Source organism: Mustela putorius, unplaced genomic scaffold, assembly GCF_011764305.1.
Source record: "Mustela putorius furo isolate JIRA1106 unplaced genomic scaffold, ASM1176430v1.1 tig00000083_pilon_pilon_pilon, whole genome shotgun sequence".
Lineage (NCBI taxonomy): Eukaryota > Metazoa > Chordata > Mammalia > Carnivora > Mustelidae > Mustela > Mustela putorius.
Genome location: NW_025421273.1, coordinates 26,803,227 through 26,816,830, shown reverse-complemented (window position 1 = coordinate 26,816,830; position 13,604 = coordinate 26,803,227). Strand labels below are relative to the sequence as shown.

The following is a 13,604-nucleotide window of genomic DNA, read 5'->3' as shown; positions in this document are numbered from 1 at the left end:
ATTTCTTCTATCATTTGAAAGATTTTGCAGAAACAATTACTTCATTCATCTCCTACCTTCCTTGCCATTAGTAAGTGTCACATATTAGCACCATTTTTCAGATGAAGAAATTGGATCTTCTAGTGCAGTTTTCTCTTCAACTGCAGTATTACTTTTTAATACCACCAGGAAATTGATAGATGTCCTACAGAAGAAAATAGAATTAGAGGCAGCATTTCTAGTAAAGGAGCATAGGTCATCAAGTTTTGGGCACTATATTCAAGATAGGATGATTTAAGAAGCCTAACTGAGGGGTTGGGGAAGGAAATAAAGAACCCCCACAAAGTGAAACAGACATGCTATAGCCAAAGGTTACACAGTCAGACCCAATAAGTGAAGTGTTCTGATTTATTAGAGCCATCATTAGTGCAGTAGAGAAGTCAGCATGTCGACCTAGATTGAGACAGATAGACATATGCTCATATCCTGGTCCTGCTCCTTCAAAGCTTTATACCCTTAATTCCCTTACCTATAATTTGGCTATCATGTTATTATCTGCCACATGGAGTTCATAGGAAGGTTAAATGATATAATGCTTGTAAAGTGCTTGGCACATAGAAAGTTCTTATTGTTGTGTTAGAACACTGCATTTTAGGTATTATTTATGTCCTTCGTTTCTAAAGGCAAGATTACGTTCAAGTGAAATGCAGAGAATGTTCCTGCTTTACTGTTTATCCTGATGTGATTTCCCCCATGATTACAGGTGAGATCAAAAAGGCTCAGTGAGGTTAGGTTACTTATCTAAAGTCTCAAAATGAAAAATGGCAAAGCCTAGATTGAAACTAGTTCTTTCTGATTCCAAAGTGGCTAGACTTTCTGCTACAAATGTTATAATTATTAATACATTCTAAATTATTTACATTTTTTATGTTGGCAAGAATACCTTTTTTTTAAAGATTTTATTTATTTATTTGACAGAAATCACAAGTAGGCAGAGAGGCAGGCAGGGGTGAGGGGAAGCAGGCTCCCCACTGAGTAGGAATCCTAACACAGGGCTCAATCCCAGGACCCCAGGAACATGACCTGAGCCAAAGACAGAGACTTAACTGACTAAGCGACTCAGATGCTCCTACTTATAGCTATTTTAAAAAATGAAATTGCACATTTACATTATTTACCATATAATGAAGTGGCCATTTTGACAGTGACTGAACATTATGGAACCAGACCACACTTGTTGCTCATGTAATCTGTTATCTTAAACTGGAACACTTTGGACATGAAAAGTGGATACTAACAGATGGGATGTTAAGACCTTTGTTGTAAATTGGCACTGTCCAGGGCAAACCCCTACTTATAGAGGACTATAGATAATTTCCCAGCCCCCACACAGAGGATCTCACCATATATGCAGTTTGGGTCATTTGTGCAGAAGAACGAAGGAAAATTGGGTTTCAGTGATCAATTTTAAAGGAACCCGAAGAAAACTGACAACTTTTCCATGTTTTTGTTTTCTGCTAGTATTCTTTGACTCATTCTGCCAAGAGAAGGGGGTGTTAATGTGGACAATCACAAGCCCTTAGTACTGTTTTAGAAAGCCTTATAGCTCTTAGCCATCCAGTTGTTTACTAATATTTGCCCAGCAATAAGGTACAATAATTATCCTATAGTCTGTTGACTAAAGCTCTCTCTGCATTTTTCATGAGACTTGCAGTCAACACAAAGGTAAAAAAAATTCAGTAGAACCCTGCCTTGATTGAGAGAGAAACTGAGTAATAGGCAGGGAAGGACAGAGAGCAGAGAAAGATAAAAGAGAGATACAAATAGAGATTTAGAAGGACAAAGAGAGAAAAACCTGGAGTGTGAGAAGCACAAAGATAGAGAGCAAGGAGGAGACAGGTAAAGAAGTGACAAAGGCTAAGGAAGAGAGGGGGAGAGTGAGCTAGAGAAAACTGGGACAGAGAGAGACACAGGAGGGAGTCTGAATGGCTGACAGACCGAGTGGCACGCATTTTATGAGAAACAGGTGTCTTCAAGTAGCATCTCTAAGTAGAGTCAAACTCACTCTATTTGCATTTAGATTCTGTAGATCATTTCCAGCAAATTCAGGTACCTTCTGGCTTCCTCATTCTGGATTAACTGATAGATAAAATGTAACTTGTTTACAACCAGGGAAAACAAAACCAGTCAATTAGGAAGGTCAGAGCTCTGCCTCCGACATTCATAAAGTTTCAAAATTAAATGTAGATATTTTCCCCTCATTTTCAGTCATTAACCCTGCTGTTGCCCTTCCTAAAGGTGAACAATTACATCCAGAACTGAGAGTAGGACCAGTAACAATGGGCGTAGTTGGCAGCAGTTTTCAATAGAGTATGAACCCCAAATTATTTGGGACCTTCTTTTTTAGAAATAAATTTGGAAATACAAAATAAAATGTGTGTGTGTACTTATAAGCCATAAGCTTATCTGAAAAATAAACATGCTGTCGGATAAGTTCACATTTGCAACTAGTCAAAAATATACTTCCTAGCTTCAACATCAAGTCACTGCTCATAAATCAGTTTGCAAGTGATTCAAAGGAGGGACATACAGATGGAATCACAGTGCCACTGAAACTCTTGGCACTTGGTCATAGTTACTGATTCCAGGGAAGACACCATGTCTATGGAAACATCATTAGCTCTTTTCCTCCATGTGACATCCACAGGCTGAACACCTAGGAAGAAGAACATTGTCCATAATTCAAAAGCACAAGAAAGAACCCGAATAGGGTTGTTAGTTATGGAGTAGGAGACTTTATTCCCGTGCAAAGCCACAGAAAGTATTCGTTTTTGCTATCAGCTGTACTACATACAAATGGAGGAAGATAAGCATGCTTCTCATTGTGGCAAAATTGCCATGTTTATCACTGTGGTCATTAGTTGTTGAATTCATAATTCAAGCCCATCACTCACTGTGGACACCTGACATTTACATGTAGTGCCATTTATTGTAGAACAGGAAAAGCAGTCAGTGCAAAATGACCACTGAGATACATGACCACTGAAATCTGGGGAAAGAGGGGGTCACAAATATGGACCAAACACCCTAGGCTGATTAATTTTCAGTAATGTCAGACTTTTTAAGATGAAATCTTTCCCACTGGTAAAATGAAGACATTTTCATTCAATTGTATCACAATGTGCAGTGATCTATTTATTTGTACTCTTACTTTTTATTCTTTTTGTATTACTTTGTTTCAGGAGTTTTAAAGTGCTAGATCTCTGGTTTAACTTCTTTTTTTTTAAGGTTTTGTCTTTTGGGGGTTTTTTTGTTTGTTTGTTTGTTTGTTTACAGAAAGAGAGATCTCAAGTAGGTAGAGAGGTAGGGAGAGAGAACGGGAGAAGCAGACTCCCCACTAAGCAGAGAGCCTGATGCGGGGCTTGATCCCAGGACCCTGAGATCATGACCTGAGCGAAGTCAGAGGCTTTAACCCACTGAGCCACCCAGGTGCCCCTAACTTCTTGATGAAAAAAGGGAGTTGGATTAATTTTGATCTCTAAGGCCACAAATTATGAACAGATCATTGGACTCAAAGGTTTATATAGCCAATTAATTTAAGGTATTAATCCATCCATGTAGGTGTCCATAAGAATTAATTGAAAAACTTAATAAATAGAGAAGATTAATCATTGAACATACCTATATTAGTGCCTAATATATATAATATGCTGCAGTAGCTGCTAATAATGCTAATAATCAAAACAGAGTAAGACACTTTCTCATCTCATTAGACATGTTTGCTCAAATATAACTCCACTGAATCCTTCCCTGGCAACCACATTGAAAAATACCAGACTCTTCCACTCCACTTCCCAATCCTACTCACCAACAGAAGTCTCTATGCCTCATCTTTGTTTTCTATCTGACAGACTTTATATTTTGCTATTTATTTTTTTTTATTTTTCTATGAATATAATGTCTGATGAAAAAGAGTAAGAGTTGGTGTCTGTTTTATTCACTCACATTATTCCCAGCACCTGGACCATGTCTAGCACATTCTAACCACTCAATAAATGATTTTTGAATAAATGAATTAATGGATGCACAGAATCCTTCAGCAAATCTGAGATTTAGTGAAGGAAATTGGCAAATTAATCATGCAATGCAATAGGTGTTAATACTGATGTACCTGGTTAGACTCTGGAGAGCAGGGACTTTTTCTTATATAACCTATCTATATCCATAGTATACAATAAACATTATTTAAATGTTTATAAGAGCTACAATAAATGCTTGTTTTAAATAAATGAATAAATATTTATGTGATGTAAGGTTTTTAATATATCAAAGAGTGTTCATGATGGTAAAATGTCCTGCATACTAAGGCATTCTGCTGGTTGACAAACCTTCAACATTAAATTTCTTTTAGTTTTATTGGTTTCGGAATGTAGTCAGACTCATCCTTAGCAGAAAGCCTTCATACCCAGATGTCTATTTAGAGTTGGGGAGGAGACTGCTTCACCCACACTGAGGAAATACACCATGCAGATTTTAAATGTATCTGCTAATTATAGACATGCAGCTAATCTGTATATGTTGAGACCATAATATAACATATAATCTGATTTCATGCTTTCAGCAGATATTGATTGACACTTTTTATATAACAGGCATTATGCAAGGTAATGGGGATACAGTAGTAGATAAGAAAGATTTGCTTTCTGATTTGAGGATATGGTTGAATATAGTCTGCTGTCTTTTTATGCTCTCTTTGCTTTTCTACTCCTCTGTCCCTGACTTCTTCACAATTAATTGAATATTTTTGGTATTCCATTTTATTTCCTCAGTTGGCTTTTCAACTGCACCACCTCTTACTATTCCTTACCTATTTCCCTGGCATCTAGAGGTTGTAATATGTCTCCTGCCTTTATTCAGACTACTTAGTGTTGATATTATACCACTTAGTGTAAAATGTACTAGCAGTAAATTTGCATTTGCCTTCCCGCCCTTATGATATTGTCAAATTTTATATCTATAAATATAATGAATGTCACAATATGTTTTGTCATTGTTGTTCTAAACAAAGGAAATAAAATTATGTATTTTCAATTTCCAAGGCTCTTCATTTTGCTCTTTGTTTCTATCTGTAGATCTTCATATCACATCATTTCCTTTAACCCTAAAGAAATTCCTTCAGTATTTCTGGTAATGCAGCTCTAGTGGCTATGACTTTTCTCAGCTTTGATTTGTCTGAAAATATCTTTATTTCACTTTCCTTCTCAAAAAACTATTTTCACTGAATATAGAAGTCTGGATTGAAAGTCTGTATATTCCCCCAGAACTTATTCCATTGTATTCTGGCCTCTGTTATTTCTGTGAGAAACCATTCTTATATTATTTTATCTCTATTTGTAATATGTCTTTTTATTCTAGATTTGGGTTTTTTAAGCTTTTTTCCCCATTTTTTTTCAGCAATTTGACTATGGTGTGCTTATACACGATTCTTCTAGTATTTATCTTGATTGTGGTTCAATAAGCTTTCTGGATCTGTACATTAATGATTATAACTAAATTTGGAATATTTGGGACATTTTTTTGCAAACTCTTCTTTCCTGATTCATCTTTTTTTAAAAAAATACATTCATGTTAGACGACTTGATATCTTCTTTTAATTATTAAAAAATCTATTTACTTTTTAATCACCTTTCTCTGTTATTCAGATTGGATGATTTGTCTCTTTTCATATCTAGTCAAGCTCATAACTCTTTCTTCAGTAGTCTCCCATCTGCTGTTAAGTCCACCTAAGGAAGTTTTTATATTTTTTATATTTTTCTTCTCATTTTTAGAATTTTTATTTGTTTCCTTTTTATAGTTTTAATTTCATTGCCCAAATTTTTCAACTGGTTACTTGCTATGACCATCTTCTACTTTATGCCATTTTCTACATATTTTGATATCTGTGTCATCCCTAGGTCTGTTTCTATTGATCCTTTTTCTCAAGAACTTGATTATGGGTCACATTTTTCCATTCCTTAACAAGTCAGCTCATTTTCGATGGTGTGATTGTTAAAATGCAGTGTAAGGAGTTTGGATTTTATCTTCTTTTCAAGAGTGTTGAGTATTGTTCTGGAAGGCATTCCATAGTTACTAGCACTTCCTCTGGTTTTAACAACTTTCATTCTATTATTTGTTAGGATAGGTCAATTTTGGTTTTACATGTAGTCATAGGATGTAGCCCTTACTCTAGGAAATGATTCTTACCTCAAAAACATGGTCTGTCTGAGCTCTCCAGTGAATGCCAGTGGTGTTTACTGCAGCAGTGTGGTTTTTTCTCTTCCTTCCGTTTTTTTTTTTTTTTTTTTTTTTCCTTTTGGGTCAGAATTTCATCTCCCAGCATGACATGACTTCTGGTATTTCCATTCAATTCTCAGCCCTTTGGCAGCTTGTGCCTCCTCGGTATTATGGGATCTGATCTTGAACATGCATGATTCAGGCCTTGATCAGTGACTGTATTAGTCAGGGTTCTCCAGAGAAACAGAACCAATTGGAGATAGACATGTAGATAAATATGGATACAATGAAAGATTGGCTTACACAGTTATTGAGGCTGAGAAGACCCACAATCTGCCAGGAAAGTTGGTGGTATAGTTTCTAGCGCCTTCTCCTGCAAATTCTAGTCACTTTGGGAGTCCAGAATTCTGAGGTCTATAAGCATGATCTGTATCCCTCTGGACTATGGAAAGAACATGCCACTAGGTAGAGAGAGCCAGGGCACTTGCGAAGGTTACCTCTTAGATTTCTTTTCTCTGAAGTACTACAGTTCTACATTTCTTGTTGTTCAGTACTTGAAAACAGTTGCATCACATGGTTTGACCAGAATTATGGTTTCTTATAGTGGGATAACAGTCAGCAATGGTTGCTCTCTAAAAGCTGAATGTAGATATCCTTAATCTTATACCACAATAGGAAAGATATGTATCAAATATAAAATAATGTCATCAATTGTTTTAATTATATTCATGATAATGTCATGAAGGAGAAATATAGGAAACTCTACAAGAATATAATAGAGCTGTTCATAATCTAGTTTCATCTGTCATGTAGGGTTTTCCTCAGAAAGTAATATTGAACTGAAATCTCAAGGCAGACAGGAGTTAACCAAGCCACAAAGGGGGGGGGGGGAAGAAAAGCTCAGTTAGAGGTAATAGCATCTAGAAAGGACCTGAGGTAGGAGGAAATATCATATACCAAAGAACTGAAAAAAAAATTAACATCTATTGAATCTACATTATAAAATTATGAACAATCATTGTGCTAAATAAGTGCTTTATTATCCATTAGATTCTAACAAATTTATGAGGTAGATATTATTACTAATCCATTCTGTTGTTCAGGAAACTGAGATTCAGAGGGATTCAATAAACTTACCCAATGTCATAAGATACTGGGATCTGGTTTCAGGCTGTTTCACTACAGTGCTTGACCACTCAACCACTACACTTTAAGAGGAAAAGAACAGAAATATCTGGTAGCAGAGAGAGAGGTACAGAGATAGAGGAAATTATATGGTGTCTACAACCTGACTTAAGAAAGCTAAAGTTCTCATTGAGGAGAATACACTGTAAAAACAAGGTAGATTAAGGAAAGCCCTTGTCATGATGAGCACTGGGTGATGTATGGAAGTGTTGAATCACTGTATTATATTCCTGAAACTAATATAACACTAAATGATAACTATCCTAGAATTAAAATAAAATAAAATATTTGTTTTTCCACATAATTTGGAAACTTTGGGGACTTTGTTTATATCATTTTTCAACAATTATGATAAATCATATTCTTATTTATTTTGAAGGAAAAGACCCTTGAGAATTTGAATAATGTCTATAGTCAAATAAAAGTTGATTTGTTTATCTACCAGGAAATAAAAACTACTTAGAAGTCATATACAATTTCTATTTAAATGTATTTCTAAAAGGGATCCTTAAACTGTGTTTTTACAACAAATATCCCTTAGTATAAGTCCTTCTGTTTTACAAAAAAAGACAGAAACCCAAAAAAGTTTAATAACCTGTCCAAGGTCACTGAACAAGAACTAAAATCTGGGACTTCTGACTCCTGATTAAAAACAACAAATGTATAGTACAGTTCAAAACATTATAGTCCAGTTCAAAAGATGTTCCAAGGGAGAACATCATTAATTACCAAATTGGGGTGGAGTCAGGGAGTAACCATTAATAGCCTGAGCTTGGGAGGCAGGAAGCTCCCTCTCCTACACCTAGACCTGAGAGTCCTGCAGCTGTTATAGATAGAGTGAGCTTGGCAGGTATCAGAATTTAAGGGGAAAGGAGGAAATCAAGCAACTAGCAAATATTTCTTGAGTGTTTGTCATGTGACAATTTCAGGGGTGCCTATGGAGTTTGGCTGGACACCAAGAAATCAAACATGAAGTGAAAGAGCTGGGTACTAGGTACGACTAAAGCCTTTCTCCTACTGCAGATGGCTGGTAGAACCTTTTCTTTCTAATTCCTTATCAGAATAGGGTCTTACCCTATAGTAGGATGTGATACCCATAACAGTAGCAGGAGGAAGTGCAGCCGAAACAACAGAAAAGATAGAGCAGGGGATGGAGGAGGCCCTTTCCTTCAGGAAGCGTGGAGATACCACAGCAGAAGTTAACCAGAAGTAAATGTGCTTGTATTGAGTTTTAAAGTCTGCATGGACATTTTGAAGTTGATCTTTGGTGAAGGGTCACCAGACTGTGCATACAGTGGCAGGGATTTGAAATGTCCAAAGAAGAGAGCAGACTGTCATGCTTGGGAAGCTAAAATAAAGCAAAATCCTAATGTTCCAGAAGATATTTACTTAGATGGATGTGTCCCTCTACAAATGTACAAGGAAGAAGCCAACTAAAGATTTCTTTCTATGTAAATCTGATTTATTTTATAAGCTAAAAAACTAACTAACTCAAGGAAATGAAATCAGGTCTTGTTTTGGTATTGAAAGTAAATTTATTCACTCATTTGTCAGACATTTATTGATCTCTTCTTATGTGCCAGATGATCAATTAGCACTTGAGATATTAAATAAACAAGACATTCTGTACCATATAAGTGTCAAGGGCAGAGGAGAGACTGTTTTATGAGTTCCAACAAAGGTAAGAAGAATAGCTTGGCCACTGGCCAATAGTCTAGAGCAAGAGGATGGTTAAAATGTTGTCAGAGAGTAAGGCATGGCCAGCTCATTCAGGGATTGGTGTCTGTGGTAGCAAGTGTGATTTTTTTCCCCAAAGAATAGCATGAAGGTTATAGAGAGCTTTTACGAAGAGAAATGATATGATTTGATTTATGTATCTACTAGTTCTCTGTCTTCCCCCACACAAAAGATTCATCAGGTTTTTACCCAGTGCACCCTGATGATGTGGTAGAATATCCCCAAAAGGAAATAGATTAGTAGCCTTGTGGTCAGAACTCTTTAAAATTCCAAGGTAGGAATTATAAAGTAGAAAACTACACATGATGCATTGCCAGGCCCATATTATAAAGATAGAAGATGGTCTAACCTAGATTTGAATTGATTCTCTTATTATTGCCTTATATTCAACAATTTCTGAATTAATTTGGAGGGGGGACTATATATATATATTTATATATCAACATACAAATTCGGGCGCTGGGCACTTAGTGGACAAGTTAATGATGAGTTGGACAGTTGTGGGTCTTGACAGCAACAGTTGTTCCAAGATTTTTTTTTTTTTTATTTTTTACTAACTTGCCCACCCAAGTGCTATTGATTTTCCTTGACTGGTCCGTAACCATGTGAAGTCACATATATAACTCCATCTATTCCAGGGTTAACACTTTGTGAACACGCCTTGCTTCTTCTGGAATTACTTTGCTTGAATAATTCTATCCATTAATACGCACATGTGAAAAAAAGCCAGGTTGCATCTCTGGGCATATCCACTTGTGCTAATGAGGCTGAATATCAAGGACATCTATTGTCTCACTTTCAGGGAAGGCAAAGGTACTAACAGGTGATTGCGGTGTGAATGATTTATTCAGGGCGTCTATCGCCTCTGTAATCAAAGACGGGGAGCAACAAGAACAGAAAATTGTCACATGGGCCCCAACTCTGGTTTGAATATAGACAGTTCAATCCCATTAATTCTTTCAGTGATCTTCCTAACCTCAGGCCAAAAAAAGCCACCAAATTTTACTTTAACTGCTCAAAAAGACTCGTGAAATTCTATTTCCACTAGCTAATGCACCGTATGATTAAATGCAACATATGGAAAAGTTTTGAAAAGAAAACCTAAACAATGAGAAGGGGGGGGATTATTTCCTTTTTTTTTTTTTTTCCTTCTGGGGTCCCAACCCACTGCCTGTGATTGCCTGCTTAGCAGATGTCTGCATCCGTCCCCTGCCTGCCCAGCTTCCTGTGATAAGCCGTGCAGCATGCCCGTTTCTTTCCGCAGACAGCATTAACAGAACCCATCGCATATGTTCTAGGTTTCCTCTACGCTCAGAACAGCACCAAGCGCAGCATTAAAGAGCGGCTCATGAAGCTCTTGCCCTGCTCAGCTGCCAAAACGTCGTCTCCTGCTGTTCAAAGCAAGTTTGTTTTTGTTTTTTTTTTTCTCCCCCCAACACCCTGCCTGTTTGTTTGTTTTGTTCTTTTAGGTCTGCATGCACTCCAGTTCTCTGCTTCTAAAGGGAAAAAAAAATCTATATGTTATATTATGCAAAACCAAGTCTATTGATGTACTCTAGTGTACCCAAACACCCAGGGGAACTTTTGTGCGATTGTGAGGCCCTTCCCATCTGGCAGGCTGATGGCACAGTGTTAGTTATGAGAGCCTGGACTTCAAAACTTTTGGAAGTTTCTGTTTGATCCGAGAGGTGAGAGTAGCCTTGGGATTTCCATGGGCTCACTGGTTAGCAGAGCTGCTACACACTTCACCCTGCATCACCTTGTAGATTTTCTGACTCATCCATGCATTTGGCACACACCACTCAGATACCCCCAAAGTTCAGAAGAATCACTAGGTTAGAAAAGCTACTACAAAATGGAAACCATTTATGCAAATAGGTTTTTTTTTTTTCCTTTGCTCACTCTCTCTCTCTGCATCACTCAGGGTTCTCTAGGAAAACAGAACCAATATATACATTCATACACACATACACATGCATAAACACATGCATATGTGTGTAAATATGCATATGTATGTATATCCACACAAACATGTATAAAGGTATTTATTTTTAGGAATTGGTTCCCATGACTGTGGGGGCTGGCGTGTCTGAAATCGTTAGGGCAGGCTGCCAGGCTGGAAACTCAGGCAGGATGGGAGACTTCAGTCTTGATACAGAATTCCTTCTTCCCAGGAAATCTCAGTTTTTGCCTGGCTGTTCAGCCTGGGGTGAGGTCCACCCACATTATCTAGGGTCATCTCCTTTTCATAGAGTCGACTGTTAGTAGATGTTAACCAGGTCTGCAGAATACCTTGACAGCAACATTGAGATTAGTGTTGTTTGAAATAACTGGGTGCCTAACTTAGCCAAGTTGACATAGAAGACTAACCTTCACTCTCTCCACCTTCTCTTTCTCTCCAATTTTGTGACAATCTTGAGGAGTAGAAGGTAGAGGGTATCTAAAGGACAATGTTTTATTTATTTTATAATGATGCTAGATACAATTTATAACAAACATTTACATTTATCCTGTGTTTACACTCTTTTTTTTTTTGAGACTTTATTTATTTATTTATTTGAGAGAGAGAGATTGAACACAGAGGGAGAGGAGGAAGTAGACCCCCCGCTGAGCAGGGAGCCCTACACAGGACTCAATCCCAGGACATTGGGGTCATGACCTGAGCTGAAGGCAGAGGTTTAACTGACTGAGGCACCCTGGTGTCCCGTTTACATTATTTCATATACAGTTTTTTTCAAACATCAAACAACTGTTAGAATCAGACAGAGAAGGTGTTGTTCTTTGGCAGTGATGAAACAGCGTATGAAGAATCTCACTAACACATTCTATGTGTGGGCTCTAACCCATGCCTTCACCAACTCTTTTTATATTCTGCCTCACCATCTTATAGGAATTGATAGGCTCAGTGATATAAAAAATGTATTTTTTATTTATTTTAAATAAATAAAATGTATTAAAATGTATTATTTATTTATTTTAAATTTCACTAATCTCCATAATGTAAATGGGGAAACTAGAGAAAGTACCTCAAACAACCTGATACATCCAGTCAAAGTCCTAGGATAAAATAGTAACTTCAGTGCAGTCTTTAGACAAAATTTATCATAATAATAAGATTTAATTAATTCACTTATTCAATCACCATAAATGTATTACATGCCAGTACACCGTATGTATTACGTGTCAGTTCCTATTCTCATTTGGGGAGATATAGCAGTAAATAAAAGAGCTTTACAAACTTTCTATTCTACTGGAACATTCTGTGGGGAGAGGGCACAGAACAAAATTACTTTTATTGGTGACAATCTGATGGAGAAAAATTTAAGTTATTGTTGAGATCCATTGCTTCAATTTTTTCCACTCATCGCACACACCACACACATTGTCTTACAAACAAAAACATAATGTGTCATCAGCAACCTAAGAGGCCGTAATCCCAGAATGATGTCCCGGCCTCAATCATTCCCAATATTGAAGCTGCAGACGTTTTTATTGCCACTATTTGTCAGCAAATGTTGGTTATTAGAGCCATTGCTTTCCTCCTTTCAAGCTGGAGTCAAAATTGCCAATTTACCAGATATTCACTGAAAACATAGTCATTTGTACACAGCAGACAGGTAAAATATAATTTTCAAATGGATTCTTATCTTCACTTGGAAGAACAAAATTGCCAAGTCCTATTAGCACTCTTCCTGCACCAATCCCTGGTAAGGTCAGACCCCAAATAAATGGTCATGGAGGATGCAATGAAATTTTCAACTAATTGTGAAGGGAAAACCAGGATCTTTCTTGAAGGGAAAAAATAATAATAAAAGATACTAAAAATGAACAGAATAATCCTGAGAACTGACATTTTTATAAAAATGGGATTTCGTAAATTGGCTGATATTGAACTGATGCTAGACTTAGACTATGAGCCCAAAAGTTCTGCAAATATAGCTCCCTTCCCCACTAGCCACACTTTCCCCACTAGCCACCTGGCATGAGAACACCCTAGCAGGTGGAAATAGATTGCTTGGATAGGAAAACACATTAATTCTACTGCTATATCAGAAGGCTGTTATTTATGGGTCCCTATCCACAATCAGACCCCACACAGTCAGGCACAGGACTGAAAAAAATGTTATGAGAACACAAGGCAGATGGTTACAGCCAGGTGCCCGGAGGGGCAGAGGACCCTATGCCACCAGAGGAAAAGTTTGGCCACCAAATGTCTGCATGCTGGACCACAGAGAACCCTGTGGTGAGGTTCAGCTTGATGGAGCCAGTTCTAGGCTTGAACGAGTGGTGCAGTGGCTGAGGGAATATTCTCCACCACATCCCATGCACCTTCAAAGATTAAGGGGCCAAAAGGTAGTTAACGAAGGGCCAATACTCATTCTAAATTCCATTCTCTTTTCCAGGAAGTTAGGTAAGAAAGAGCTCTTCAT

The 13,604-nt window shown here is 37.3% G+C and overlaps 1 protein-coding gene across 4 annotated transcripts in view; it reads left to right on the top strand.

Moving 5' to 3' along the window:
• Positions 1-13,604, top strand: part of KCNIP4 (potassium voltage-gated channel interacting protein 4) — a 1,128,645-nt gene that overhangs the window by 983,862 nt on the left and 131,179 nt on the right. Inside the window, exon 2 of one of the 4 annotated variants that reach the window (XM_004762691.3) lies at positions 10,473-10,574. The exons of the other annotated variants lie outside the window; for them this stretch is intronic. Coding sequence (XP_004762748.1) covers positions 10,473-10,574 — 102 coding nt within the window. The remainder of the gene's footprint in view (positions 1-10,472; positions 10,575-13,604) is intronic. 4 annotated transcript variants of the gene reach the window in all.